This window comes from Lepisosteus oculatus, chromosome 1 (assembly GCF_040954835.1).
Source record: "Lepisosteus oculatus isolate fLepOcu1 chromosome 1, fLepOcu1.hap2, whole genome shotgun sequence".
Classification (NCBI taxonomy): Eukaryota; Metazoa; Chordata; class Actinopteri; order Semionotiformes; family Lepisosteidae; genus Lepisosteus; species Lepisosteus oculatus.
In genome coordinates, this window is record NC_090696.1 from 27,141,793 (window position 1) to 27,169,645 (window position 27,853).

The following is a 27,853-nucleotide window of genomic DNA, read 5'->3' on the forward strand; positions in this document are numbered from 1 at the left end:
TGGTAATGAAACCATTTTATTGAATCTTCCAGTAGAGACTTGATATTCATGGAATAAAACTGCTTTCTGGTAATACTAAATCAGCAAAAACAGCAAAACACAAAAAATAAAACAAAAAATACAGGGGACCATTCTGTAAAAGTGTAGTTACATGAAAGAAAACCTTTTCAAAGTTAAAATACAAAAAGTTAAAATTAATTCAGTCTTGTACAGCATTTCAAAAGTTGCCAGGGATTTCTACGCATAAAAAACAGTATTCAATCAAAAATCTACACTTTTGAAAATGATATTTTATAGGGCTGCTATTTATTCTGTGCAGAAATAATCACAGCCGTCTGTTCAAATCTTTTTAAAAAACTTGGCTACCAAACTCTCAAGCAGAACTAGATTTGATAGTCACTTAGCAATCACTCTGAGCTGCAACTCAGGGAAAACAGCATGAAAAATGAAAAGCATTGTCACTGCAGGAATGAACATCAGCTGTATGATGTGTGTTGGGGCATCTGCAGCTGTGCTCATTTCTGTCATCACATTATCAACTACCTGCAACCCCCTGCATGCTAACCTAGCCCAACTACATTTCCAAGAGGATTTTCGCAGGACTAATGTGGAATAAATCTAACACTACTTTAAGTCAATTGAACACTTGGAAGATTGTTACACAAGTAGAGAAAGATTATGAACACTGAGTTCAACACCGCTGCCTCCCCTTATTGGGAGTCCCCTTGAATGGGACAGTTTTCACAAGTAACCAAGGGGCTTCTTCAAAGTTATTTCCTAGCCCCATCTGTGCAATTTTCTGACCCTACAACAGAACATAGTTATGTGGGTGGGATTTTACACTAAACATTTTTACAAATATTGACATAATAGAATAGTAAGCTAATAAATTGACAAAATAGGGACTAAGATTTGATTATTATTTTTAAATTGGTCACCTTCCATCTCCTCCCCCAGCTCCTTATCATCAATGTAACAACCCATTAACCTGCTTGGGTATACAATGGAATACTGCAACGTAAACTAGGAACAAAGAGAAATTCTCAAGACCAGCGTAGATACTTGTAAGGAGTATGATGGTCTGATTATTACAGTTGGTCACAAAGATCAAGTATCTTCCAGTTGCCCACACATCCCCATGTCATTATGCAATGTGCCCAATTCAGACATCCTTCAAGTAAAATGTACCCCCCCCACCACCCCAAAAAAACCCAACCCAGCCTTTTGAAATCCAACACTTGTTTTCAACTGTGTCAGGCACGGAAGCAGTTTTGTCTAGGACACTGATGAAATGGGGTTATGGGGGGATCCCATCTGCGTGAGAACTTTATCCAGCCACTGCAGGGGACCATGCAAATGAACCTCAATCCAGCACGGGGTGCTCGTGACATCCTGACGGTGATATTCAGCTCCCCAGCCCTGGAAAACAACGACAAATAGTCACTGAGCCGCCCAAAGTCCAAAAAAGCAACTGCAGACAACAAATAACATTTACTGCATTATGTACAAAACAAATAAAAAAGCCAACATTTATCTATCCACTAATCTTATCTTTATCCATCGTCACTTAATAGAGCAATTTCAACTCGCATTCAATCTGAATATATATAGGGCTTTACAGTGGTAAAATTCCCATGGCTTCAAGTTATATTGCCAGTACTTCGGATAAGCGCTTCCTAGTAGTGTTTTTTCCTCAAACTGGCTCAGTCTTTTGGAAGAGACATTCAATAAACATGGATGATTTTAGCAAAGGACGTTGCAGAAGAAATGGTCAGTGCGCTGGTGATCCTTTCATCTTGGTAGAAAGTGTTGAATGACTGATGGTTAGAGTTTCGCGCTTGACAGGCAAGGCAAATTCTGATGCAGTGAAGGAATTTAAATGCATTGCTACTCTCTTATATTGGATAAATGGTCCAAAGGTAAAGCAGACCGGAGAAACCGACAAACATTCTGTCTTATAATGTAACAAGTCACGCTGGACGTGCTGAAAAAGTGCAACTTGAGCAGAAGACTCAAGATATTTTGTTTCTGCATTTTGTGTAAGGATTAAAGACAAATTAAGATATTCTTAGGTTAAAACAGATTTCAAATTGGTTTGTCCAGGAGAAAAGTAAGCACTGTACTCAAGAAAAGAAAATTGTGCTTGATACCTGTAGGAAGGTGAACACGGAATTCCAGTCAGGTGCAATATTATTAACAGTCAGAGAACATTAAAAAGCACGTAGGAGGTCAGCCTCATTTTAAAGCAGAAGGCAGTTATAATTGGTTAATAAGAGGCATTAGATGGGTTCTATATGCGAGTAATAAAATTCACGGATCCAGAAGTTTCAAAAACATTTGTAAAGCAATTAAAATAATAAGATATGTTTCTCAAAAATGGAAAAAAATCATACTTCTTGGATTAATTTACAGCACTTTAAGACATGAATATATGGACTACTCTTCTGTAGTGCCCAAGTGAATTTGCTAAAGAGAGGCAATACAGCCCAACTTGCTCATTTGGCAGTCAAGTAGCTAAATGAAACGAATTTGTCCAGCTGTTTTATGAACTGCAGGGAATCTTTATGTTCTCCTCGTGTTTGCAGGGTTACTGCCAGGTGCTCCAGTTTTCATTCACAGTCCAAAAACATATTGGTAGGTTAATTGGTTTTTGGGAAAACTGGGCCTGGTGCGAGTTTGTGTTTGTCCGTGAGTCTGCTGTGTGGATGTACCCTGCCTTGCCGGGATAAACTCCACAGCTGCCCCATGACCCTGAATTGGAAGAAGCAGTTAGAAAAATGATGGCTGTTTTTTTATAGTACCCTTTTGTGGGGTAGAGACCAAAACAGAACACGACATACTGTTATAAATAAAACTGCCCTCTTCATTTAATTGGTTTCGCATAATTTACGTGTTTTATAATGAGCACTTAGCAACTTAAAATGTTCTTATCTTTTAACATAAATAAGATATGTGATGTATTAAGAAATGCAAACAGCGTTTTCAAAACTCAGATCTACAGTATATCACCCCAACTACAAAATAGTGATATGAGACAACTGTTTAGACAGCAGTTCATTAACTTAAAAATGAACTAAGTTTGTGTTCTTTAGGTATTAATAAAAATAAAAGTAATTGTAAATGGAGACGTTCCCTAATCCCCAGACTAAGAAAGCAGGTTGTGTTAAAAAGGAGCAAATTAATTTTTACTGTCATAAGAAAACCCACTAGTTGTTTATGCTGATTTTACACTTCTGTATTTCAACACATTCCACTTGAAACTAAATATGCAGATCTTATAAGCTCTCATGCTAGCACTGCATTTCTTTCAACAAAAACAAATCCAGTTATGTCACAAAACATTTCAGTTATGCATAAATACCGTGGGGTTCTGTTATTTATAAAATTGCACAAATGAAACGAAAGTAGATTAAACTTTCAAATGGTGAAATGATAGTTTGTTTCCATTATTTACTGTTTGTGAATTTGGCATGAGAACATTGTAAATAAATTCCGAGAACAAAAATTCCAGTACCCGTTAAGATATTCAGCACAAATAACATGGCCTCACTACTGTACAATCCAGGAGTCATCAAGAGTCAAGTACTTCAGTCTCCAAGCTGTATTTACAAGACCCAGTCACAAGCTGCTCAGCAGTGTCAGTCTGAAAGAAGAGGGTATTCTAAGGACACTGCAGACCACCTTTAACCAGTGCCTTTCAAACAATCTATAGCTCAGCCTTGGACATTCGCAGAATAAAAGACAATGATTTCAAAAGGGGTAAAACCAGAGCCTTGACCTTTTCTTTTTTTAGCTTTCCCTGTACTGCAAGGCTTCTAACCTACCTTCACAAAGCTCATGCGAATGGTGCACATCTTCGTGAGCTCGTAGACGGCCTCAAAGCCATGGTTGACAGACTGGGCCAAGAGTTCTGCAAACTCCTGGTTGTTAAAAATCTTCAGGCTGCAGCCGCTGGGGATCTTGCACACTGTGGTTGGGTGGAAACCATGATGGTAGTTGCAGTTTCGACTCTGCACAAAAATGCTGCTGTCACTGAGGCACTCAGCATATACTTCACCTCCGACGTAATACAGATGAACTCCTAAGGAAAAACAATGCATACCAAAAAATGAAACCCAGTGAAAGAAGACATCACAGCTATGATCAACTACCTAGCAGCAATATTTATTTTCTGGTGTGTAAAAAGTTCAATAAACAGTCACAGCAACATGGTTTTTTGAAAGAATTAGACCATTAAAAACTCATAAGAGAATCCACTGGCTTGTTTTCTCAGCTGTTCCAAGTTCTCGTCCTTAACATATCCAAGAGATGCTGCTACTATAATTTTATTGCTGCAAGAACTGAAGGCTGAATAACATCAAAGGGGACTACTGAACATGCGTTTTTACAGGTCTATAAAAGTCTTCGAAATAATTAGGAATTCCAATAAATATATTATGAGCATCAATGTTTTGCTCAAAGCTCATAGTTTTGCTCATTAGTGCATTTCTCTGATATAAATATGATAACTATTTTGGATGTAAAGTAGCCAAACTTGCCCTTTAACAATCTGTAATTCACATCGATCAGAATCTTCAAAAACTCAATGCAAGGTGTACCTGTATGTGAACAATCAATATAAGGCACTGTGGTAGATAATCCTTCACATTCACCAACCAAATCTAACTGACTCCTTGTCCTCATTAATTTCATGTGTTCCTCTCTACACATCCACAAAGGTACACGGCTACACTTTTTATACTAAGAAACGTGTTGGGATTACCATTGCAAAAAAGAGTTTTCTGGATAAGACAGTAAAAACTGTTTCACAGATAATAGATGGGCTCAAAACATCCGAGACTGTTGCACAGCGGTGTATAAAGTGATCAAACGAGGCGTCCTCGCTGAAGTACCTTTTCCAATGTGCCGCCTAGTGTTCTCAATGGTGGAGTTGCGGTTCACGTTGGATAGGAGCCCGAGGCAAAACCGGTTCCTGTTGTTCGAGGGATCAGTGAAGCCGTCCACCAACACGCTTGTGGAGGAGGCGTGAAAGGCCTCTCCCACGCGATTGTTGAGCTCGTAGTAGACAATAGAGCACCAGTGTTTGGGCTCCTCATAGGCCACTGGCTGAACATCTGCAGAGGAAATACAAAGTCAAAGGGCTTCGGAAAGTAACAAAGAGCCTGTGTCACGGCCACAGTGCCCCGACAATTACAGTAAACCTTTCTACACCCCGTTTTTAAAAAAACTCTTCCCCAACTCCTAAAATTGTGCTCCTTTCCAGTTATCGCACCTTTGCTTCAATTAGCAGTTCAATTTACTATTGAATCTATTAAAGGATTTACCCTTACTCACAATTACTCATTTTGTAAAGAAGACATATGCATCTTTAAGCAATAATAAACAAAATATCGAGGATGTTAAAATATTAAATATTACTTTTTTTAAATGCCATTTAGTACAGAAATTAGGAATCAAATTAACAGTGAAGTCTTGCACACAGCTATTAAAAAGGGAAAATGAGTCAGTATATCTTTGTTTTTCTACAATACTGATTTTAGAATCCAATCAGCAATAATCTGAAATGGTGAAGTCTCTCTAAAATACACCCCAGGTTTATAGGAAATGTCCCGCACTGATGAGCTAAAAACAGAATATTTTTGGTCTTGAACAGAATGACTACAAGGTGACTGGATTTAAACCTTCAAAATCGTCACAAAAACTGACAAAGACAACCATCAGGCCTCTTCAGAATCAGAGAAACATGTACCAGAGAACAGAAGAAGACTCAGAACAGGGAGTAAGGAGCTGTGGGTGTGTGGAACAAGCTGCTCAGCCAAATGGCCCCTTCTCGTATGTGACTTTTGTTTGCGCTTATGATCTCAAATGCGCAACATAGAAAGATCAGCCGTTCTTAAACTTTTGAAAAAGATTTTGCATATTTTAAGTAAATATCAAGGACTAAACGATGCCCACTTTTTGGTTTGACAGAAGAGATGCCAGTTGGCCAGTGTCCTAGAATAAATTATGTTTATCTTGTGCATATTTCTTGCAAACATCCTTTACAATGCATCGTGAGCAGGTGTGTTTTGTCTCTCCATTCCCAGAAAAGGCCAACAATGGAAACTACCGTACTACACAGGATGCAGCTTGTTAAATCTAATCTCTGAAGCCAACTTCCACCAACAAGTTCAACATTTGCGCAAGTTCCTTTGATACCCATGACTGCAATTTGTTGACATATTTTACAGGAATATAACAGTTTGCAGCATAATTGTTTAAACATAACTTTTCACACAGGCATGCACCACAATGGGGAGGTATGACACTGAAAAAAAGCCCACTACCCACTTCTTATGCAAAAATGCAAAATTTTCAATGTTATAATGTGGGTAAACATGTCATGATCCATACAGACAGCATTTTCATTTAAAAAAATAAATTAAAAAAACTTCATCCTTGACATTTTAGCTTAAAAGACTCATTTTAACTCAATGCAATGCATCTTTCAGCATGCCATTTCACACGGTCTGTGAACAGACCCTGGTGATGTGTCCATAGGGATGAACACACTTCAAACACAGATCTCCATGATATACGAAAGGATCTTGTCAAGTCTGATATTACGATGGTTCCTAAACACACTTAATTTAGCTTGCAAAGCAGTAGAGGTGCAAACATGTGAACAGACCCTGGTCATGTGTCCATAGGGATGAACACACTTCAAACACAGATCTCCATGATATACGAAAGGATCTTGTCAAGTCTGATATTACGATGGTTCCTAAACACACTTAATTTAGCTTGCAAAGCAGTAGAGGTGCAAACATATGCACACAACCTTTTTATTTAGGTCTAATTCAATATAATTAATCTAATTAATTGTAATTATGGAATCAAGACTATTAACTATGTACAAAGCTGGCATCAGCCAAATGTTCTAAGAGCTACTAAGACACAAAGCTAAAACAATGTTGTCCTCAACATTAGGCATTTATCCTGAAATTATTCAAACATCACCCCAGTTACTTTAATTCAAACATATTTCCATCACTTAAATGTATAATTCAATTAAAATAATACCTCTAATGTACATATTGTCTGAATAATGCTTAAATAAAATATTGGTTCCGCAGTTTGCAATTTCACTTTCATTTTGAAATGAGAAATATTAATTCCAATCACTTTAATGCAATTTTGTAAAGGCCAATATCAAAACTACAGCATTTTTTGGTGGCAATATATTTAAAGGATATGCAACACGTACAGAAAATCTTGCAGTTCCAAGTGAATTCTTAACTGAAGACAAGCATGTCGGCTCTCGCCAGATCGCAGACACCTGGGCCATCAAGTCATGTCCATCAGGAGGCCATTAGCCCTAGTTTGAATGGTGCGGTGAACCACGCTAACTGGACAGCGCTTGTGGTTTTAACAAACAGTACCATAACAAGAACAGAAGCCCAGCTTTACTCAGCGTAACACCAGAAGCTACCCAGTAACCGGTTTTGTTTCATTCTGTGATTGTTGTTTCTCACCAGTCGAGTTTAATTACGCTGATCTAAAAGCGTGCAGCTCAGCACAGCAGCGCTGCCCTGTTTCCAGTGCTCTGTTGTGGTTACCTGGCCTGTTGTTGATTTCAAGTGGCAGGGGAGGAACCAGTAAATTAGATGTGTCCATAGGCTGGGAGCAATCCTGCGTCATCTGATCCTCGGGGGGCATGTACGCAGGTGGCGGAGTTTCAGCTGAAAGGAGAAGAAAAGTCGGTTCATTCAGATTGGAGGTACTCCTTACACTACAGCCGGCCCATTGCCTCCAGCATCAGGTCACGTCCGAACTGCAAGGCCGGGCCACGTTCTGTACAGCAGCTCACCGCCTCCCCAGTCACAGCATCAGAAACGAGCTCGAGAAAGACAGACAGGAGGTGGCCCAGGCGTGCCGCTGAGGGGCGAAGAGGGGCGAAGGGCCCGCGCTCACCTGGCATCTGGAAGGGGCTGCCGGGGTCGGAGCTGCCCGGCGAGTGCGGGAAGGTGCCGCTGCTGCCGCTGCCCGGCGAGTTCGGGTAGCTGCTGTTGGGGGAGTGAGGGAAGGGGTGGCTGTTGGCCGGGGGGAAGGAGTCGGGGAAGGTGGCGTTGTGCGGCATGTGGGGCTCGTTCTGGACCGGGTTGCGGAACCGCGGCAGGAGGCTGTGCTTCGCGTTGAACTCGCTATTTCTGGGTACCAGGACAGGGGGGAGCACTGAAAGACCGGGAGGGAGAGACAAAAACAATAACTAAGCCATTACTCACGCCATCCGTTAAACTACATCGCGATTGCGCACGGGATCTTTTAAACATCACTGAAGGAGTGCTGGAAACGCATTACAAGCGGCGGGTTTATCCAGGAACAGGAACGTTCCCGAGAAGAGAAACGCATATACGTGTTATTTATACAGAGCTGTACAGAAAACAAAATGCACTCTTCTGATACAATACAGTATGTGACCCCAGGAGCGCTTCCCTCAGATTGTCTGTGTGTCAATAAGCCCCTGAGACCAGCTGGCTGGAAAGAGTGTGAATCTGAGCCAGGACAAGCGGGGCGCTTTAATTACTGCATTAAAAATGTCCCTGTCTCCGAGCTGGCAGCAGATGCTCTGAATTTTTGGAATTACAGCTTATACATTGTTATTTCAAAGGCATTTTGCCTCCATGCCAAAAAATCTGTTCTGAAACAACATCTTCATTGTGTTCTCTTTTGTTTTTTTTTTAAACTTCTGCAAAACATTCTACAAATAAAAAAGTGAAATATATTGCACGAAGCTGAGAAAAAGTTTTTGAGGCATTTCCCTTTCATGAAGAAAGAGATCTAAAAAAAATTGAACTTCAAAGTTGTAAACAGGTCAGGGCTTGTCTGTTTTAATTCAAACGGTCTTGAAAAATAACTTTACTAACTGTGCCTGCCTGATGTTTCCTGAAAGGCTTTAGCAACTTATCTGGCAGGGATTTTGCTCCTTTCAGAAAAAAAAAGTGCTACTATACTATGGAGTGAAGGCTTTTGTCAATTTCGAGTAGCGCATGGGAGAATACGAATCACAAACGACTTGTTTTACTAGATGCAATGCCAATTTAAGTGCTCGAGTCACATTTGCAAAAAGCAAAGGTGAGTTAAGCTACAGTATGTAAATGATTACAGTCTATGTAGTGTATTATGTCTGTAACAATCAAGGTGCCAAGAGTCGACACACAGGGAGAAAAGATTAGCATTTAACTTACAATAGAAAACTAGGATTTTTATGGAAAATAATTAGTTGAGGGTGGTAGGATATTATACAACCGTATTAACTGAACAAATTCACAACATGTCCAACAGAGGGTAAATTACCCTTTAAAGACATGGAACAATTCATTCCAAATCTAATGGAAATGTATAAATGAAATTATTGTGAACAAAAATGACAAAAGAGTTTTTTTGAGGGGGGAACATTTACTTCACCTGATGAGGTTCTTTGATTTTGTGGCACTCCGCAGTCATAAGATAAGATCACTTTATTGACCATATACAATTTTTTGGATTAGGGATTTTCGTATACCCCAACCTGCTCTCCCTAAGACACACAGACAGGGAGAGAAGCTTGGGGTCAGAGCGCAGGGTCAGCCATTTACATGGCGTCCCTGGAGCAGTTGGGGTTAAGGGCCTTGCTTGGGGGCCCAACGGAGTAGGATTCCTCTGCCGGCCGCGGGATATGAACCGGCAACCTTCCAGCCATAGGCGCAGATCCTCAGCCATAGAGCCTCATACAAGTGTTTCACTTTTGCAATCGGTATGCAGAAGAAAATCCCAGTGAGCTCCTCTCCACTTTGCTTAGGATGCAGGGCTTACTAGGTACACAACCACCACATGCTCACACTGGCGAAGCACCCTAAACGCAGTGATGAAAGTCTAAACTGCTAGCACTCCACCATGCAACTAACTTTTTACCACAATGCACAAGTTGTCCACATTTTTAGCAATTTTTTTAAAAAATCACAGATCGGGTGACATGAAAATCCTATTCAAGGTCAGATCCGAATAGGACCTTCCTTCCAGAGACGTATTCGAGGGCTCTCTGGCCTGGTGCTGTCAGCGATGAAGACCGCATTGCGTCTCTCTCTGCAGCTCCAGCTGGAGGCTCTCAGGAGGTGGTATGAGGTTTCAGGGCACGTGCAGGTCAGGGTAGTGTCCCATACAGCAGTGGCAAACAAAGGGCTGCCTTGCTGGCCGAACCGCTGAGCCTACACAGCACTCTTCTAGCTCCAGCTGTTGAGGGCTCCCAAACGCACACACACAGCAACACAAAACAGCAAACATTACAACCTAATTGGGATGCTTAGGCAGTTAAATACTAAAGAAAATGAAGAGTGTAAAAACGCTCACCTGAAAACACCCAGTGGCCATAAATAAAAACAGAGTAAGGATTTCCTCTCATTTTTAACTTTCAGCATATCTAATCCTGTTTCTCGTAGTTAACTAATCTGAAGATGCCATTCAGCTGTTAATTAAAAGAAGCCAGGGTGACGGCTTCAACAACATGGCTGGACAGCTTGTTCTAGACTCCCACCACTGTCAGATCTGAAAGAGGTCTGCTGGGCTGACTGTCAGTGCCTTTGAGGATTTTGAATCTTTACATCAGGATCCCCTGTAGTCTTCCCTGCGCAAGACTAAAAAGCTTCAAGATTTTACCATGTCTAAAAAAGATGTTTGTTTAAGCCCAAGGTACTGAATGTACCTGGTTGCTCTTCTCTGGACTAATTCCAGAGCAGCAACAATTTTTTGTAACATAGTAACCAAAACTGTACTCAATGTTCTAAATGAGGTCTTACTAGTGTATTGCAGTACTTTAACATAAGCTCCATTGATCCGAATTACCTGCTGTTAACTATGTATCCTACATTGGTTGCTTCCCCATAGCATTTAGAAGATTTAACCGATGTGTCAGCAATCAAATATTTGCAGAAGTAATTTCTTCAAGCTCAGCATATCCCATTTTGGACATAGTTTATGTCTTTGCCTCTAATGCTCTGCAATTGTCAACACTAAACATAATTTGCTGGACTGCCCAACCTTGAAATCTACCTGACTTTTTGTGCATTTCCCACGTTAGCTACCCTCATATTTCGGCATTGCCTGCAAACTTGACTAGTTTCTTAACAATACTAGAAATGAACCTTCCTCTTCAATTAACTCTTCCCCCCCAGAAAAGTATCTTCTACGTCTATAAGAGTTAAGGCAGATGACGAACAGCATCAGATGGGCACTGACCACAATCATTAAAAAAGAGGGACTTGTTTTTTTATTAAAGAAGAACTTTAAGATTTCACTCCGTTTTCCTTCCATTTATAAAAGAATAAATTATACAAAAAAATCTCCCAGTCATAACACTGGAAAATTATAATTGCTGGCCTTGAAAGATTCGTTTGTTTTTTTCCTTGTTTCTTGGCTGGCAAGAGAGGGACCTTAGGCACTGTTAGGCTTTGATCAGTTTGCTGGTTCAAAACACTCCCAGACTCCACATGTACCCGCACAGTGCAGCTCTTGTAATGTGAGCCTCCAAGCATCACCGTTTTCCTCCTTGCTTTCTTTGTACAGGACAGCAGGAAAGAGCTAAAAGACAGGCAGGTGCTGGGGGTCTTGCTGAGATCTGGGAGAGTACACAAAATGTAAACCGAGCACCACTCTTTCCTACAATTGTGTGGGCAGGCAGGCCAGATGACAAACTTCCTACTCCACTCTTCGCTCTTCCTCAAAGCGGCAGCATGTTCTCTGCAGCCTGCTGCACAGAGCATGCCCAAGACAAAGCTCTTAGTCTCCACGGCTGGAATTTCCTGCTCACGCTCTTAAAGAACCCCCTCCCCAGCTCTCTCAATGCAGCTGTTTCTGTCTTGTCAGCTGACCCCGTTCTTCTGCTTACTCAACAAAAAAGCATTTGATGGCTTTCTTGCCTAGGAAAAGAAAACTTCTTTTAATTTAGGATTAATGTACCCACACAGTACACTCTCTTAGTTTCTAACTGTACTGAAAGAAACAATCGACTACTAAGTGGCAGGATTTCCAACAGTAAAACAAAATCATTTCTCATACATCTGGTTTCCAAAAGATAAGCACCTGGTTGACTGAACTGGGATATCAAAGACAAAAAGGATTAAACATCTGCCCAACTCCTGGGAAAAGAAAGTTTATCAGGAGGATTAAGATATACTAACACATGGTCTGATAATCCAGGTTTTCTAACGCGATTATGTTCATTCTTGCGTAGGCTACTTTTTGGCGAGCTTTTTGATTTAATTCAGCTGCAAGATGAAGTACAAAGATGAGTAGGCAAACTAGCAAAGTCGAGGAAAAAAAACTCAAAGGCAAGAAATGAATTTAAAAAATGCTGGTCTCAAAGTAAAAAAAGTACATAAAACATATGAATCCTTTCATATGGGAATTATACAAGAAAAACATTTAACCTGCATGTATTTAAAAATGTATTAGATAGACTTTAAAAAGAACATACACTAGCATTTATCTGATGATATTTAAAAGGTGCTTTTCTTGACCATTCCAATTGATTCCTCTTGCGTTTGGTATATAAAACAGCACTGCCAGCTTGCTGTACCGATCATGATCCAACTCGATTCTTATTTACAAAGTGAGTGCTTATTATGGACTATATGTAAACTTCCCACATAATGCAGGAAAGTTAAAGAAGTCATAAAACAAAGCACCTGCAATTATGAATCATACATTTGGAGAAAAATTGAGAAAAACTGAAAATTGTGAAACTGCACGTCCTGATATGACAGGTCTCATAATAAACAGCTTATGGGCACAAATTTGACAGCTGGGTAACCAAGTATTTTGGTGATTAAAAAAAAGATTGAAATTATAATTTAATGGTGGGCCATGTTACACTGTATTCTATAACAATAATTTCAATAAAAAAAGAAAATGGTCTGTAAATGATTCACGTGCTGTATTAATTGTGGAACAGAGCGCTGTCTATCCAGCCATTTTCTAACAGCATCTTCCTATTCAGCGTCGTGGGGGAGCCAGAGCCTACCCCAGCAAGCAACAGGCTCACACAAGACAGGGTACACCCTGGACGGGACACACACACTCATTTAAGGGCCCATGTTCCCTGAAGCCAATGAACCTACCAGGATGTTTCTGGACTGCGAGAGCAAACCCACGCAAACACAGGGAGAACGAGCTCCACACAGATCACGCCCCCTGTCTGGAACTGAACCCAGGGCCCCAGTCTGCAGGGCAGCGGTGCTGACCACTTTACAAACACACCGCCACAGTGTGATCTCAACGTACCGTTTTAGAGGCCATACGCTCAGCTGAAGACAAGGGACCCTGCAGAAGGGCTGAAGAGGAAACCGCAAAACCTGTCTCTTTGTGCTCCCGCGGAAAACCAGACTATTGCACTCTCAGAGCCTGGACAGGTTATATCGACAGTAAGTGGTAACTTCGGGAGGCTTGGAGGGACTGCTTGACTCCAGCCTCAACAACCACTTCCCAGATGGATCGATTGATAATGGGCAGTCATTATTTGAGACTAATTCATGAACTGTGGAAATTGTAATGCTTCTAATTGTATTGCTAGAATTTTATTCTTTGAAAGAGTTGTATACGTTGCTGTTATAAAGTTTATTGTCCCAAAATAAAAATCCCAAAAAAGGCAATACTTAAAAAATACCTCCTGTGGAACAAACATCGACTAAGCTGTTTGATCATGAATTGTTTTTCAACCAGAGCATTTACCCTGAATCCATAGTTCCACACAGAACACTGCCCATTTTAAAGGTCTAAAATCCCTCTCTCACTTCTCTGATCTCTTGTTTTAAGCAAACACAGGAGCAAAATTCTTATCTACCCAGTCTGATCATTTTAAAGTAGAGCATCAAAACAGCAAAAAACTTCACTTCATGTACATTTTAAAAGGGATCAAGGAGAGCATCTTCCAAACACTTTGACATAATTATGCACTCCTAACCTTAAATCATCAATGCCACATTTAAGAAACCTACCAATCTGACTAAACATACCATACCAGAAGTCTGGTTTTGCACTGTATGACAGAAATATTACATTTCTAGTCTTAAAACTGCTACAATTCTCAAGCCCTTGTCTAAGAGGACATCTTTCACTGAGGTCTAGAAGGGCAGGAACCCTAACCCTTCTGTATTTTGAATGGTCGATCATCTTTGTGGAGCCGCTGTATCCCCAATGCCCGTGGGGCGACAGAACCCGGTCCCTCGCGCATCTCGAAAGCCTCTCGGAGGACATCGGCCACCTACCGGGACTGTCCACGCGCTTGTAGTGGTAGGGGTTGATGCAGACCTCTTTCTGCTTGGAGCCGAAGGGGTACTCGCAGCACTCCAGGGCCTTCAGCTCGTGGTGGCTCTGCAGGTCGGGCCAGCGCCACACCCGGCAGTAGATGACGTGTGGCAGGCCCTTGCGGTGAGACACCTGCAGGCGGCCGTCCAGGGAGCGGGGGATGGTGACGCAGTTGCTGGGCTGCCCGGGGCAGCTGAGCGCCTTCTCCAGCTCCTCCATGGCCCCCTTCTTCTTCTTCAGCTTCTTCACCAGCGCGTCCACCGCCTTCTCGGCCCACTTCTCCTCCTCGTCCCCCTGCTTCCAGCCCAGCAGCCGTTTCACGGCCGGGCTGGTGAAGGAGAACAGGCTGGTCACGTTCATCTCTCCTGCCGCCTGCTGCCGACGCCACCACACTCCCACAGCCCGCAGGCGTCTGGAAACCACGGGGCCCCCTCGGTCCTTCAGGGGACTGACCGCTCCGTGCCTGGGGAAAACGGGGGCTCAGGAGTCGGATTCCGTCTTCAGGAAGGCACCCTGTGCCCGCTGGATGCACCTGAAAAACACAGAAGCCGGGCTGATCATGAGCAGCCGCTCACGGGAAGAATGCTGTCCAAAAAAAAAAGAGCATTGATGGTCTTGGGTGAAAACAGTAGCACGCCCACCCGGAATGGAACCCAGCTCAGGAAGCAAAAGTTACAATTGGCAGAACATCCTGGTCTCGGGGAGGAATGATGTCATTTTAGTGCAGCTTCTCGGAACTGATGGGCTGAAGTCACGGTGGTCAAGCTGCCTGTTACTGCTGCCGTGCTTGTACAGCGCCAGCACAGTCTACAGGCCAGCAGCCCGACAGCACCAGGGTCTGGAAACCAGAGCTTGGCCCCTCCTCGTCTCCAGCAGCCTTTTAAACGGGCTGTTTTAAGGTACAAGAAGGGATGTCAGAACTGCAAAACCTATTATTATTTCTCGGGCACTTCACATTTTACCAAGGTGAACTATGAAGGCATATAGAAAATATTTGTCGTTAACCAAATTTGATATGCAATTACATTTTAATCGAGACTTATTGCTGCATGGCCACCTGCAATGTGCAAAATGAAAATTACGTTCATTTTTAATATTGTTCCCAAACAAAACTAAACAATTTGAGGTATTATAATACCACACCCCCCCCCCGCTCTGGAGTTTTACTGACACCTCCGTCTGGAAATCCCAACACAGTGAAATGTATAGGTTTCTCAATACTGTGATCACCGTCAACAGTTTGCGAATGATTAACAAAACGCTGGATATCGCTTGGGATCCTCCACAATGTGCAGTTGAGAGTCAAACCGAACTAAAATGAACACTGCTTTTTAAAATTTCCAGAGCTCAGTTTTCCTCTTTTGACAATGACCACATGATTACCTATTCTTACAAATAAGGAAATACCAGATGTGCAATAAAGGAAATTAATATGGACCATTTTTACCACTTCCACTGTGGTCACTTGTCTTTTTTGGATGCGGAAGCTCCTCTATACTAGCAATTATGGTTACAGTGTGCTTAACCTGGCTCATACGTCTAAGGATATATTTTCATTCGGGAGACCTGAGCTTCTTTTAGTCGCAAATTCTCCTTTAAAACCAGTGTCAGGTGAAATTAAACTTGTACTGAAGGTTGTGTTCAACCACAGATTTGAGACCAACCACAGATGTGCACGAAAGTATGAAAAACTATTTTAGAACAAAAATATTACTTTCTTCATGCTATTTATAGAAGTCATCAAAAAATAAGTTTAGAAGCATCCTCAGTCTACAGTGAGACCCCACCTTTCACATATCATTCTGATACTCAGAGTTGGGATCATAAACGTTTTACTTTGGAGTCAGTTGGTAGACCTCTTACCGCAAAACATTGTGGCACAAACTGAAAAAAGCAAATAAATCTGATTTTACCAAAAGTAAATGGTCACCAGGAAAAAATGAAATTTTCCATTTAAACACACGAATCCCTGAAGCATTCGATTTGACTTTATGCCCACAACGCTCAGAGAAGCATCTCCGAACGTTATCACTATAAACCTGATTTTTTTTCCCCAACATCTCATAGAAAAATACCAAATTAAAATCTCCCTCTTTCCAGTTTCTAATTTTAACTTCTTTGTTACGCGGTCACTCGTCGGGCTGAGCTCCAAACATCAGCTTACGGTTTCTATCTATCTATGGCGAGACAAGCCCAGCTCCGCAGGCACACGGAGATGTTCTATTTAAAAACAGGTGCTGTTTACAACACACTGGAGAGGAGGCCATCGACATCACGAACCCCAGGCACAGGAAAGTTAAAAGTTACTCCTATATTTAGCCCCCCCCACCACTCCCACTGTTACAGCTAATTTAAAAATCAGGGGACCTTCTGCAACGGAAACACATCCATAACCAAGAGCAGCATCAAAGGAAACATCTTTACAGGAGATATCCTTCAAGAGGCCCGCACGCACGCCCATGCCCCTTTCCACATTGTTGTCCAACTCCTCTGGGAAGAGCAGGGGATTTATTTCTTTTTATTGCGGCAGCACCGTCACTTCCTGCCCTCCGCCAGCTCCGAGCTCTCTACAGGTGGACCGCAGGAGCTGGGGGAACAATCGGACCCTCCCTGAGACCGCCTGGCCACTTCCTCGCTCCGAGCCGCGGCTCATCCGCGTCGTTCTTAACCCCTTCGTGGGGAGAAGGGCAGGAGAGGAGTCCCGCTCCTTCACTGCGGAACTGCAGCCAGGGGTCTGGATTAGACCACACTGGCTTCACTGTCCACTGCTGCACACGTCTGCCTTAGGTTTTGCCCACTGCAGATAATACAATCCACTGAAAAACAACAGCAAATTCATCTGCGAATGTAAAAGGATATTGTCGTATTTTTATTTTTGTTTCTGTTATGTAGCTGTGGATGGGGAGGGTTTTAAAAACAGCTCCTGAAAAAAAAATCAACAAAAGACACACCTTTAAACAAGAACAATTCTGAACATTTCTTCCTGACTTCCATGAACTGTTCACATGGTGGAGAAGAAAAAATGTAGTTAAAACGGGTGATCCAGTTAGCTTTTGATTACACACTATTTCAGACAAAAGCCCCAATTTCCAAAAACGTGACGCAGCCCCGAAAATTCTGCAAAAAAAAGCTTCATATAGAAATGCAAGTTCATAAACTTTTCACAATGTTTTCACAATCCTCAAAATGCTCAACCAGGTTTGACTATTACTGACTTACAGAACATGCAACAAAACCCTTGTCTCGCAACCTTCCCTAAGCTACATTAAAATTTCAATTCAGTTCAGTCAGAAGAGAAACAGATTAAATTAACAGTACTAAAATGTTTCCTTAAAGAAGCCATGGCCAGTTGTTTGATCTCGATAAACTCGAACAAGACAACACAGAGGACTTGAGCAATGGTCAAAAGCAGAGGATACGCATTAACCTCCCAGATTTCAGAAAAAAAAAACATTTTAAATATGATGTACCAAAGTGGCTTCTCTGGCAGCAACATTATCCGTTAACTGTGAATTAAAAGCAAATAACATTTTCCTTAAACAGACATGGCTTGCAATACCTGACAGCAGAAATCACGAACTTTAAAAAGGATTTTGAAATAAGTACAGTGAGAACTGAAGCACTTTGAACCATCTAATTCCAGTTGATCACTATCTTGGCAAAGTTGATGTCTCTTTCTAATTTGAAAAACATCCCACGACACGTTTTCAAATGTGAAATAATCCCCTTTGAAGCCTACACTCTACCTCCCTTTCCCTGCCAATGGCTTGATCCAATGGGCTATAAACTCAGACGGACAGATCAATGTGGGGCGCAAAAGCTGGACCTCCTGTAAAATAAGCAGAGAGCCTGTCCAAACATTATCTAGGGTAAAAAGAAAACATTTCTCATGGGACTATATTTCCCACAAAGTGAATTGCTGATCTTTCAAAGTCATTAACGGCCGTTCTTCTAATTTTCTGGCTGCTGGTAGGATCCAGTTGTGTCTCGGTGTATCACGCGGCTCCACGTGACCCACTGCTGCATTCTGACAATACAGGCCAACATTCAGATCAAATGTCTGCCACTGCACAGAGATACTCCTCTCACCCTGGCCCAGGGGCCAAGCGCTTACTGGGTTTGCCAACGCCCCCAAAATACATGTATAACAGGCACATTGACGGGCTGTGTTACTTTTATCAGAACCCAAAGTAAGAGCATTTGAGCACCCTAATTTACAGCAACCCCGCAGCGTTATTCACAGCGTCCTTCAACTACGCCACCTGTACAAGACACTGTGTGACACAGTTCTCCCCAGGCCACTCAGAGCTTACCCATACCAACAAGTATGCTATTTGGAGGCCTCCAGAGCTGCTCTGCTCCAAATACTAACAGTGTAGGCAGAATAATGACACTCCACCCAAGCTGCACTGTGTAGACAACTCACCCATCGCACAAATCAAGGAAAGCTTGTTTCCCAGCTAGTCTGACTGCCATGTTTGTGTTTCAATTTAGTTGAACCCAAAACCAGAAAAAAAAAACAGTACTGGCCGTACTTTGGTTCATTATCAGCTGTTATTTTCGGCAAGTACTTTTGGTTTTCCCCCCACACTTTTGATCAGCTCAGCAACATTCTGAACCTGACCCTGGCTAGGTAACTGTGTCAAAAACATTTTCATTCTCCTCCCACCGCTGTCCTTGTTCTTGGTATGGCACTCCAGTACAGTGAGCGTATCAGCGCTTGCAAGGATACAGATTACAAGGCAGTCAGTGAGAGAACATTCTTGTTAAAATCCTTTTATCATCCTTGCGTGCCTGCCTGCCTCTCCTGTGCGTGTGTTTTGCGCGTGTTGTAGAGAGACATCTGAACTTGCAGAGGCTTCAGCCTTTTAACCTGGCTGTATCTGTTCCCTGAAACCAACCCCCAAATGTGTTTGAAGATAAGCGCAGCTGTTTGCCAGTGTGTGAAGAGTATTAAATATGAAACTGAATACAATCCATCCTTCATCCTAAGCCGAAACTTTCAACGCCACTGTAAACACTCGACGAGAGTCCTGCTATAGTGGACCCCACTCCTGTTCTGTGAGTGCCACAGGAAACGCAGCTTTCCCCTCAAAATACATCGCGCAGACTGATCAGATGCCTTTCGAACCCTGTGTCTCCCTTTCTCCGCGGCTGTTCTTCCTCTCTGCAGGTTAATTAATCTCTCAGCTCCCAGACTCTAGGCCAAGTCATTTGAAAAAGCCTAATTGTCAATGTAATGTCTAAGAACAGCAACAACCCAAACATCTGCTTTAAGAACTTTTGAGAAACAGTCCATCTAATGGAAACATGCGCACAAGAGCCTGTTCACTATGATAGTGCACACAGCCAGGGAGGGAAAACATACATCTGTTGAATGTGTGTCAGTACCAGAACCAGAGACATAGCTTACATATACAATAGATAGCAATCTCCAATATATTTTGAGAATGTTATTAAACCACATTCTAAAAAAAAAAATCACTTGAAAGTTTCAATGGTAAATGCAACATTTTCTCTTAAATTGGTGATAAGGGGAAAGTATGTTTTTACATGAAAATGTCTTCAGTGACATGTCTTTTGACTTTAATGACATTTTGCAATGCCTTTCAGCCAATCTGAAAACAAGTGTGGGAAATATAAAAAAACTTTTTTAGACATCAATAAAAAACAGATGTCATAAATATGATGTGTGTTTTCTTAATAACTTCACAATTCGTTACACTTTAACAATAACACCACAGTAACTTTAAATGGTGCTTAACTACAGGTGATTTTAAAAAAACACCAGCATTCAACATTCAAAGACAGTTGATGTGCAAGGAATGCTGGCTAAATACCCAATTCTTCCACAGCAGATACTAGATGAGTTTACAGTATAAACATTCTAATACTGCTTCAGCTTTGGAAATAGGAAATGTTCTCCACTCTTTCTATAACACCTCTGCAAACAAAACACACAGGTGTCTGATTTCTGCTTACAGCTTCTTAAAGAACAGTGTAAGGAACATGCTGATTAATATACCAAATTCAAATAACCATGGAGGAATATCATTCTAGTACCATGTCCCAGAGAAACAAGCTGGACATTTACGCAAAAAATCTGTTTTTGAACACAATTTAAGTCCAGCTAAAAAAACAGCCGCAGCAACACTGATGTAGACAAAAGATCACAAAAGGTAACTGAAGCTGGTGAGAAAATGATACATTTTTCTCATTTTCTGACATATAAAAAAATACATCTGACATCTCATTTAATTTCCTCAAGTTTAATTTTCAGATTCCAAAAGAATTTTCCCACAAACTGAGTCTAAGGACAACCACTATTAATGAGATGAAACGGGAACTGGAATAACTAAGTAGAGAGCTAAAATCAACTTTAAAAAAAAAGGAGAAGAAATATCTTTGGCTCAAATACCGTTGAGTCTGTAGATATAGCAATTTAATCAGTGCCTACTCATTATTTAAAGCTCCGACCCTCTATAACTTATGAAAGCTAGGTACGTCAGGATGAATTTTAAACTATAACTCATGGAGTCCATTAATTAGTGAGATAGCACTTCATTCAGTGGCTTTCAATTTGTTATGGAATGACACTTAGGCACGTCCAGAAGCAGATATATAGCTCAATATAGCCTACACCCAAAGACAAATTCAAACTGATTTGCAGAAGACCATATGGAACACAAGAATGGGAAAGGGTACTAATGCAAGAGGTGAAACTTAAGAACATAAAGTCAGTGCGCACAGGTCTCTGCAACAGGTCAAAGATTTAGTGTGCTCAAAAGAGCTGGTACACCTCTGGTTCAACAGCTTGGCCTACACATCAAATGAGCTCACTTCTGAACTGGTCTTAATTTACTGCCATGCCTGCGAGCACTACACAATATATCAGTTGCAAGATCACCACTAAATGTTCAGACTAAGTAGAAAGGTTAAAATTAGTTAACTGATGAGACATTACACAGTGAGTGTCGTCTTACTGCTTACGTTATTGTGTCTTGAATCACCTCAAGTGTGTCAACTTTCGATGACATCTACACATATGGCCATACACTCAGGTTTCTGTGGTAGAAGAAAATATACTACACCATTAAAATATTTGCATCATGTTTATTGGAAGTTTCAAGAAGTGGTGAAATAAAGGCTATTTGTAAAACAAGGCTATTTGTAAAATGGAAAAACTCACTTTGACTAAAAGAGTTTGAAACATAAACATCCTTAATAGGAAATCCAAATAAGGAAAAGTGGGCGGGGAAAGTGCTCATTCATTATATTATCTGGTAGACTATCTTGGCATGAACAACTTTTCTGAGCTTCCTCTTTTAATATAGATACCATTTTACCTTGGATGCTGAATTACAACTGATTTGTCATGACATCCAACTGGTACCATTCAGCTGGGAGAAAACCATCGTTCCAGCTGTACGATTACTGCCAGGGGCAGAGGAGTCTGTCTTTGCATTGACATTTGCTTCTAGGCTGCAGCACCACGTGCCCTCATTAACCTCGGAAAGGAAGGCTATTAGGGTTAACAGAGTTTCCATGGAAAACACTTAAGCATATCAGATCTATGCACCATCTGAAATCAACCGTCTGTCCGTTTTGTAGCCGTTCCACAAAGCACTTTATCATCAAAGAAGAACAGGAGAAGATAAAAATACATTTCATCCCAGCGAATTTGAAGTGAACACTCCACCATCACAGTATGCCATCACTAATGGGGTTTGAATCCTATGGCATTAAAATGCCATCGGTGTAAAAGGAAAACCGAACTGCAACGAGCGTTCTCCTTTGCAGGCTTCAGGATCGAGCCAGAGAGCTTTTATCCCCAGCCCAGGCGCCACCTACTTGCCAACGAACAGACTAGAGAGGCGTGGTCACCCGCCACACACGCCAGAGACGGAACCGACCCCTGACATGCAAGTGCTCTTCAAACGGTACGGCCACTTTACTCTGCTCTACTCAGCAAGTCGAAGGCTGGTAATCCGTTTAAAATGCCTGACAACCTTGCAAACGCACTGCAGGCACACAGATATTTCTCACCTGTCTTTTAATCGCCTGGGGGTTCACAGGGCAATAAAGAAAGAAGCGCCCGATACAAGTGCCTGGTTTAACTACCTGAGGTCTCTGCTGGGAAGACTTCAGAGCACAACTGCAATATCCCAGATCACACACATAATTATTTGAACAATAAGTGATATCAGCTGTTTCACAGATCGATGCTGAAAAAATGTGCAAGATCTGCCACTCCCTGTCCTAGAATGTCTAGCTGTATATTTTTTAATGCTTTCAGCTATGAATGAGTCAATTTTTATTTTTGTCTGCATCCGTTATGGTTAACCTTAACAAAGGTAAACGAAGAGGACCCCTACAGCGGCAGGAGCTTCCTGGGTTTCCCTCACATGATATACACCAACAGATGTGCAGGTGGACCTTAAAGGGCTGACAGGTCTCCTACAACTGTTGACCTGAAATACCAGTCAGTGACTAACTGAGGTCTGCGAAACAATGGGACATAGCTCAGGGGGATTCTCTCAAACTGCTTGCAATGAATCACATCACTTTCAATACCTGCTCATCCAATTCAGGGTCATGGTGACCTAGTCTATCCCAAGAAGCGCTGGGCGCGTTAGAATGCCTGTCCATCACAGGCCACACACAGACACAAACACACACACACACACCAGGGCCAATTTCACAGAAGCCAATTAACCTTTAAGTATGTCTGTGGACTACGGGAGGAAATGACATGGAAGAACATGAAACTCCACACAGACAGCACCCCGGGTTTGGAATTGAACCCAGGGTCGCAGCACTGCTAACAACTGCACTGTCGTGCTACCCTGTGCAAATGAATATTTAAAAGTACAATCCTCCAGCCACAAAAAAATACAAGATGCACATCTAAACAATTACCTTACAAAAGCACCTATTTGAATTCACCTGGCAAAGAGAGTCTATGTTTTTGCCACATTCTTCCATGACATCCAGCCAGCATACTCATCAGGATTTCCTCAAAACAGCAACGCGATCTCCATCATTGTCACGTCAGTGGACATGGACAGGCAGCACTCCACAGATTCAAGACCCACAACTCTTCTGAACTTTCAGATACGGAAATCATTCCATTATAGGGCACAACCTCCCTCCTCCCCCCAGATACCACTCCAGGCCCTTTACAATAAGACGAGTGTACTTACACAGTAATGACTGTTCTGTGGAAGTCATTAAACACTTGGCTGCAAATTTAATTTATGTTATCAGCAACAATGATACTCCCCCTCTCACACAACAGTGTACACATTCCCTGCAGTACCACAGTTCAACACCCCAGACATCAGTGACGAAGAACGAGTTTACCGAAATATTTAGAAAAATATTTTCTGTATTTACACAAAGACTTACTTCCTTTTTCAAGGGAAAAAAAAACAGTCTCCTGCCAGAGGCTTGTGACTTCCTGGCCTGTTCATGTGCTCCAATGACCAAAGCTTAAGCTAATGGGCTCAGATCATACGACTCTGACAAGCTGACCCCCATGCCATCCCCATGTATCATTTTGCACAAGTTCTGAGCTGTAAATCAATTTAGGATCTCCTGCAGGTTGAGGAGGCAGTAATGATGCTCTCTCGCGTGTCTCTGGGGACCGTGCATTACACAGAACTTACAATATTTATAAAGGCTTGATGGTGTCTCCATTAGTCTCAGCACAAATGAGCTTCTCTCTGCCATCAGGCAGAAGCGCAGATGTTAGAAGCATGTTTAAGCCACAGAACTGATTTGCGTTACGCTGCCTCTCCGCCATTTGTCTCACTGCTATGAAAGTGTTTACATGGAGCCTAGCTAAGCAAGCACCAATAACAAGAGCTAAAACTGTAAGCACATCATTATACGACCCTGCAACCCACAACAAGAACATCGGCCGATCCTTTCCAAATCTTCTCTGCACTGTGGGAAAAATAACACATCAACCCCCAAGAACAGGCTGGCGACTGAAACCTGACATTTGCCTCAGCACTGAGGGGAGTCCCCATGACCCATGTAAAGTGTCCAGAAAAGCGCAGTATATAAGTGTAAGGAATTATTATTAGCACTGTTCCACTAGCAATGGGATGGCTGGAGCGAGTCTGTACTCCTAGATGTGGACTGTAGCACTGAAGCAAGGAGGAGGGGAATAGTGGAACCGTCATTCATTCAGCCAAATGGCTCTTCCTGCTGTCTGAGCTCATAAGGTACTGAGGTTAGTTAGGTTAGTGTGTTACCCTCAAAAAGCACCTTCTTCCGAGACCTTTTACAACTGAGCTGTAATGAGTATCCCGATACTGAGGAAAGCCAGGTTTGCCATCCATGACGCTTTACATAATACTACAGTACACTAGCACATCATGCACTCTCAGCACTATAAAACAAATGCAGAACTGACTTCATTTCATGGGCACTTAAGTATACGGATAAAATTTCGCATTAAACCTCTTCCGACTGAATCTGGTCTTAGACCAGCAATAAATCTTGAAGTATCTCTTCCAAAGGAAAAAAAAATGAGGTTATCCTCGAGAGGTGTTAAGACTGTATCGGATAATTTCGACAAATTCCTATTTTTACAAGTAAGCAATTGCGATACTGCCTTTACAGCACGCCAAGAGAAAAACGGAACTTTATGAAACGCTATTTAAAGTATTCTACATACACAAGATCGTAATGGATGCATTGTTGTATAGTTTTGCGAAAATCACAGAAAAAAGGAGTCGACTGTGAACGAAAAAGGGGGCAGAGCACGTGAAACCTTAAAGGTTAACACCTTCCTGAATGAGGGCTGAAATCCTTTTCACATACATCAAAGAGAGGTGTTCACATCTCTAAGGACCTTACATGGACACTGAACACCTCCAGTCTCATCAAGAAGGCACAACAGCGGCTGTACATCCACAGATCCTCACCAACTTCTACAGATGTACGGTGGAGAGCATACTGACCAGCTGCATCACAGTCTGGTACGGCAACTGCACCGCATCCGACCGTAAGGCACTACAGCGAGTGGTCAAAACTGCCCAACACATCATCAGCAGTGTCTTACCATTCATCCAGGAAATCTACAACACCAGGAGTCTGTAAAAAGCCACCAAAATTATGCCTGACCCCACTCACCCCAGTCATAACTTGTTTGTTCCCCTACCATCTGGCAGGAGGTTCCGGTCAATCCAGTCGCACACAACTAGACTCCAAAATAGCTTCTTCCCCAGAGCTGTCAAGTTGGTGACGCCCCCACTCCCTCCCACCATATTATGATCTCTCCTAACATCTTCCTGTACCCACAACCACTGTACTCCTACACCACTACACACACATGTAAGCCGAAATTGTACTGTCCCCTCGATAGCCCAGTAAAACTGTACCGGTCATAATAATATTTAATATTTATTAATTAACCATACTATTATTAACCATACTATTTTTGCACTGTTCCAAAAATTACCTTGCACTGTTTTTGTCCTGTTAGATTTTATGTTTGCGGAATTTTGCACAGTTTTGATTACATGTTATTTATGTTATGTTATTACATGTTACTGTTATTGCTATTGTGTAACTGTCTATTGTCTTATCTTCTGTCCTATTTATATACTGCACCTGAGTGACTAATGAGAAACACTTTTCATTATACTATGCACCTGTGTAAGTTTAATGACAAAGTTTAATTGAAGAGAAACATTTTTGAGCACGCAGAAACGTTCGCAGTATGTAGGAAGGTTCTGCACTCTGGTTTCGGAGTTGACATTCAGAATCCACAGCACCGCCGTGAACTCCGCAATCTGGGCACAAAACCACCTGCAGGCCGCCTTTCCCACACACTCCCCAGAAACTCAACCGGAACAATCTGGAAAATCACTCCAACTGATCACCATCATCAACCCAGAGAGATCACCCTAATAGAAAAGGGGCGAATACAGCAAAGCGCGCAGGTAAACAAAAACTTAAGGGAAGTCAGAAAAACGTAAAATCAATGGTTATTTAATCCTTCAAGGGGTGCTAAAATGATGCAGCGAACGTATCTGAACTATTGGAAAACATAAAAAGGGTCTGCAAGTCTTTTTCCCCCCACAGTGTACCTGCAGATTTGCTTTTACTCCTCGACAGAGAGAGAGCTGCCGCTAAAAAAAAAAAGCGCTCCCAGACGTCAAAGATGTACAGCAAAGAATCAAATCAAACGCAAGGACGAATGCCTGCCCTCTGGGTCATCCGATCTCTCCCCGAAGACAGCGAGATGTGTTCCCGGGTCTTTGTGCGTCCAAGAGCATCCCCGAAGCGTCTCGTGCCGGAGCGGGGACCCCTGCGCTCACACCCAGGCTGGGCGAGATGATCAAAGCCCTTTCCTCTTCGCGATTTCTTTTTTTTTTTCCCCAATTCCAAGTGCCCGGGTTTTGTTTTGTTTTTTAACGATCTTAAACGGCATCGAATTGCACGGACGGCGGCTCCGTGTCCCTTTCACGCGAAGTCCACGAGCGCTTGGAAGCGCGTCCGAGCCCACTCGAGCTCCGGGAAACAGGGCGAGTTCGCCCGGATCCCGACCGGGTAATGACGTCAAGGCACCAAGACGACAATGGAAACGTTCAGACATCGCTTCTGACAGGTCCATACTACACTAAACTAAATCTACAGAGCATTCATAGGAGTCTTCATTTGCTTGTCTGCATTGTCACCCCACCCCACACACACACTTTTTGAAAATGTTCTGAAAGATTTTAATGAGCCGAGAAACTCGTGTGTCAATCCAAATGAAGAATCACCCTTAACCCTTTTACAGTTAGAATGAACTTTTCATCAGCTTGGCTAACAAAATCTAGCTAATCACACATTTGAATACCACAGAACTACCGAAAAAAACATCACCCAAAGACTCAATTCCAGTTTTCAAACGAGGAAAAAGGGGGTGACAACGTTTCGGGCTGTCGTCTAATACAGACCCCAGCACGCTAAATACAGCAAACTAAACCTTTAACGGCAACACATTTCAACATCTGACAACTTCACATAATAACACACGACCGCTGCCCCTGTACCAATACACCAATTTTAAAAGCAGCATGTCGGCTGGCGAACGGCACTTCAAAACAAACGGATGACACGGGTTTAAAACGCAGTTACTGGCAAACCTGAGAATAAAGGTACGAGCTCTCGTTTCAGAGAGAGACAAGCGAAAAACACACATTTATTAACAGGGGTTAAATCTAAAAGCCAACTAAAAAGCAGAATCCACCAAAAAAAAAACAAAGCCACTCACGTTAAACAAAAAAAGAGAGAGAAAAGTTTTCCGCGTCTCCACCGGCCGCCCGTCCGCGGCTCTTCAGCTCCGACACTGGGAAGAGCGAAACTTCTGCCGCCGCGCAGCTCGCGCGCACCGCTGCCTGGATTGATCTCGCGTCCCTGGCGTCAGCGAGTCGAGGACCACCGCACCCTCCGCGCCGCGCTCTGTATCATGCCGCGGGGCTGCGCGGCTAGGGGCCGTCTCAAAATAACCCGCCCCGCTCACCGGGGAAAA

The 27,853-nt window shown here is 42.3% G+C and overlaps 1 protein-coding gene across 3 annotated transcripts; it reads right to left on the reverse strand.

The window, feature by feature from the left end:
* Window positions 1–27,853, reverse strand: smad1 (SMAD family member 1). Of its 3 annotated transcripts, none has more exons than XM_006629496.3 (7): window positions 27,596–27,844; window positions 14,280–14,851; window positions 7,954–8,214; window positions 7,599–7,721; window positions 4,893–5,114; window positions 3,825–4,081; window positions 1–1,419 (listed from the first exon to the last, which is right to left on the reverse strand). In XM_006629496.3, exons 2-7 carry the CDS (start codon window positions 14,677–14,679, stop codon window positions 1,276–1,278), a joined length of 1,407 nt encoding a protein of 468 aa, XP_006629559.1. In that variant the 5' UTR covers window positions 14,680–14,851; window positions 27,596–27,844; the 3' UTR covers window positions 1–1,275. The 3 variants fall into 3 exon arrangements, with proteins under 3 accessions (XP_006629559.1, XP_069044908.1, XP_069044917.1); XM_069188807.1 differs by lacking the exon at window positions 27,596–27,844 and adding an exon at window positions 25,465–25,501; XM_069188816.1 differs by lacking the exon at window positions 7,954–8,214 and having other exon boundaries at window positions 27,596–27,853.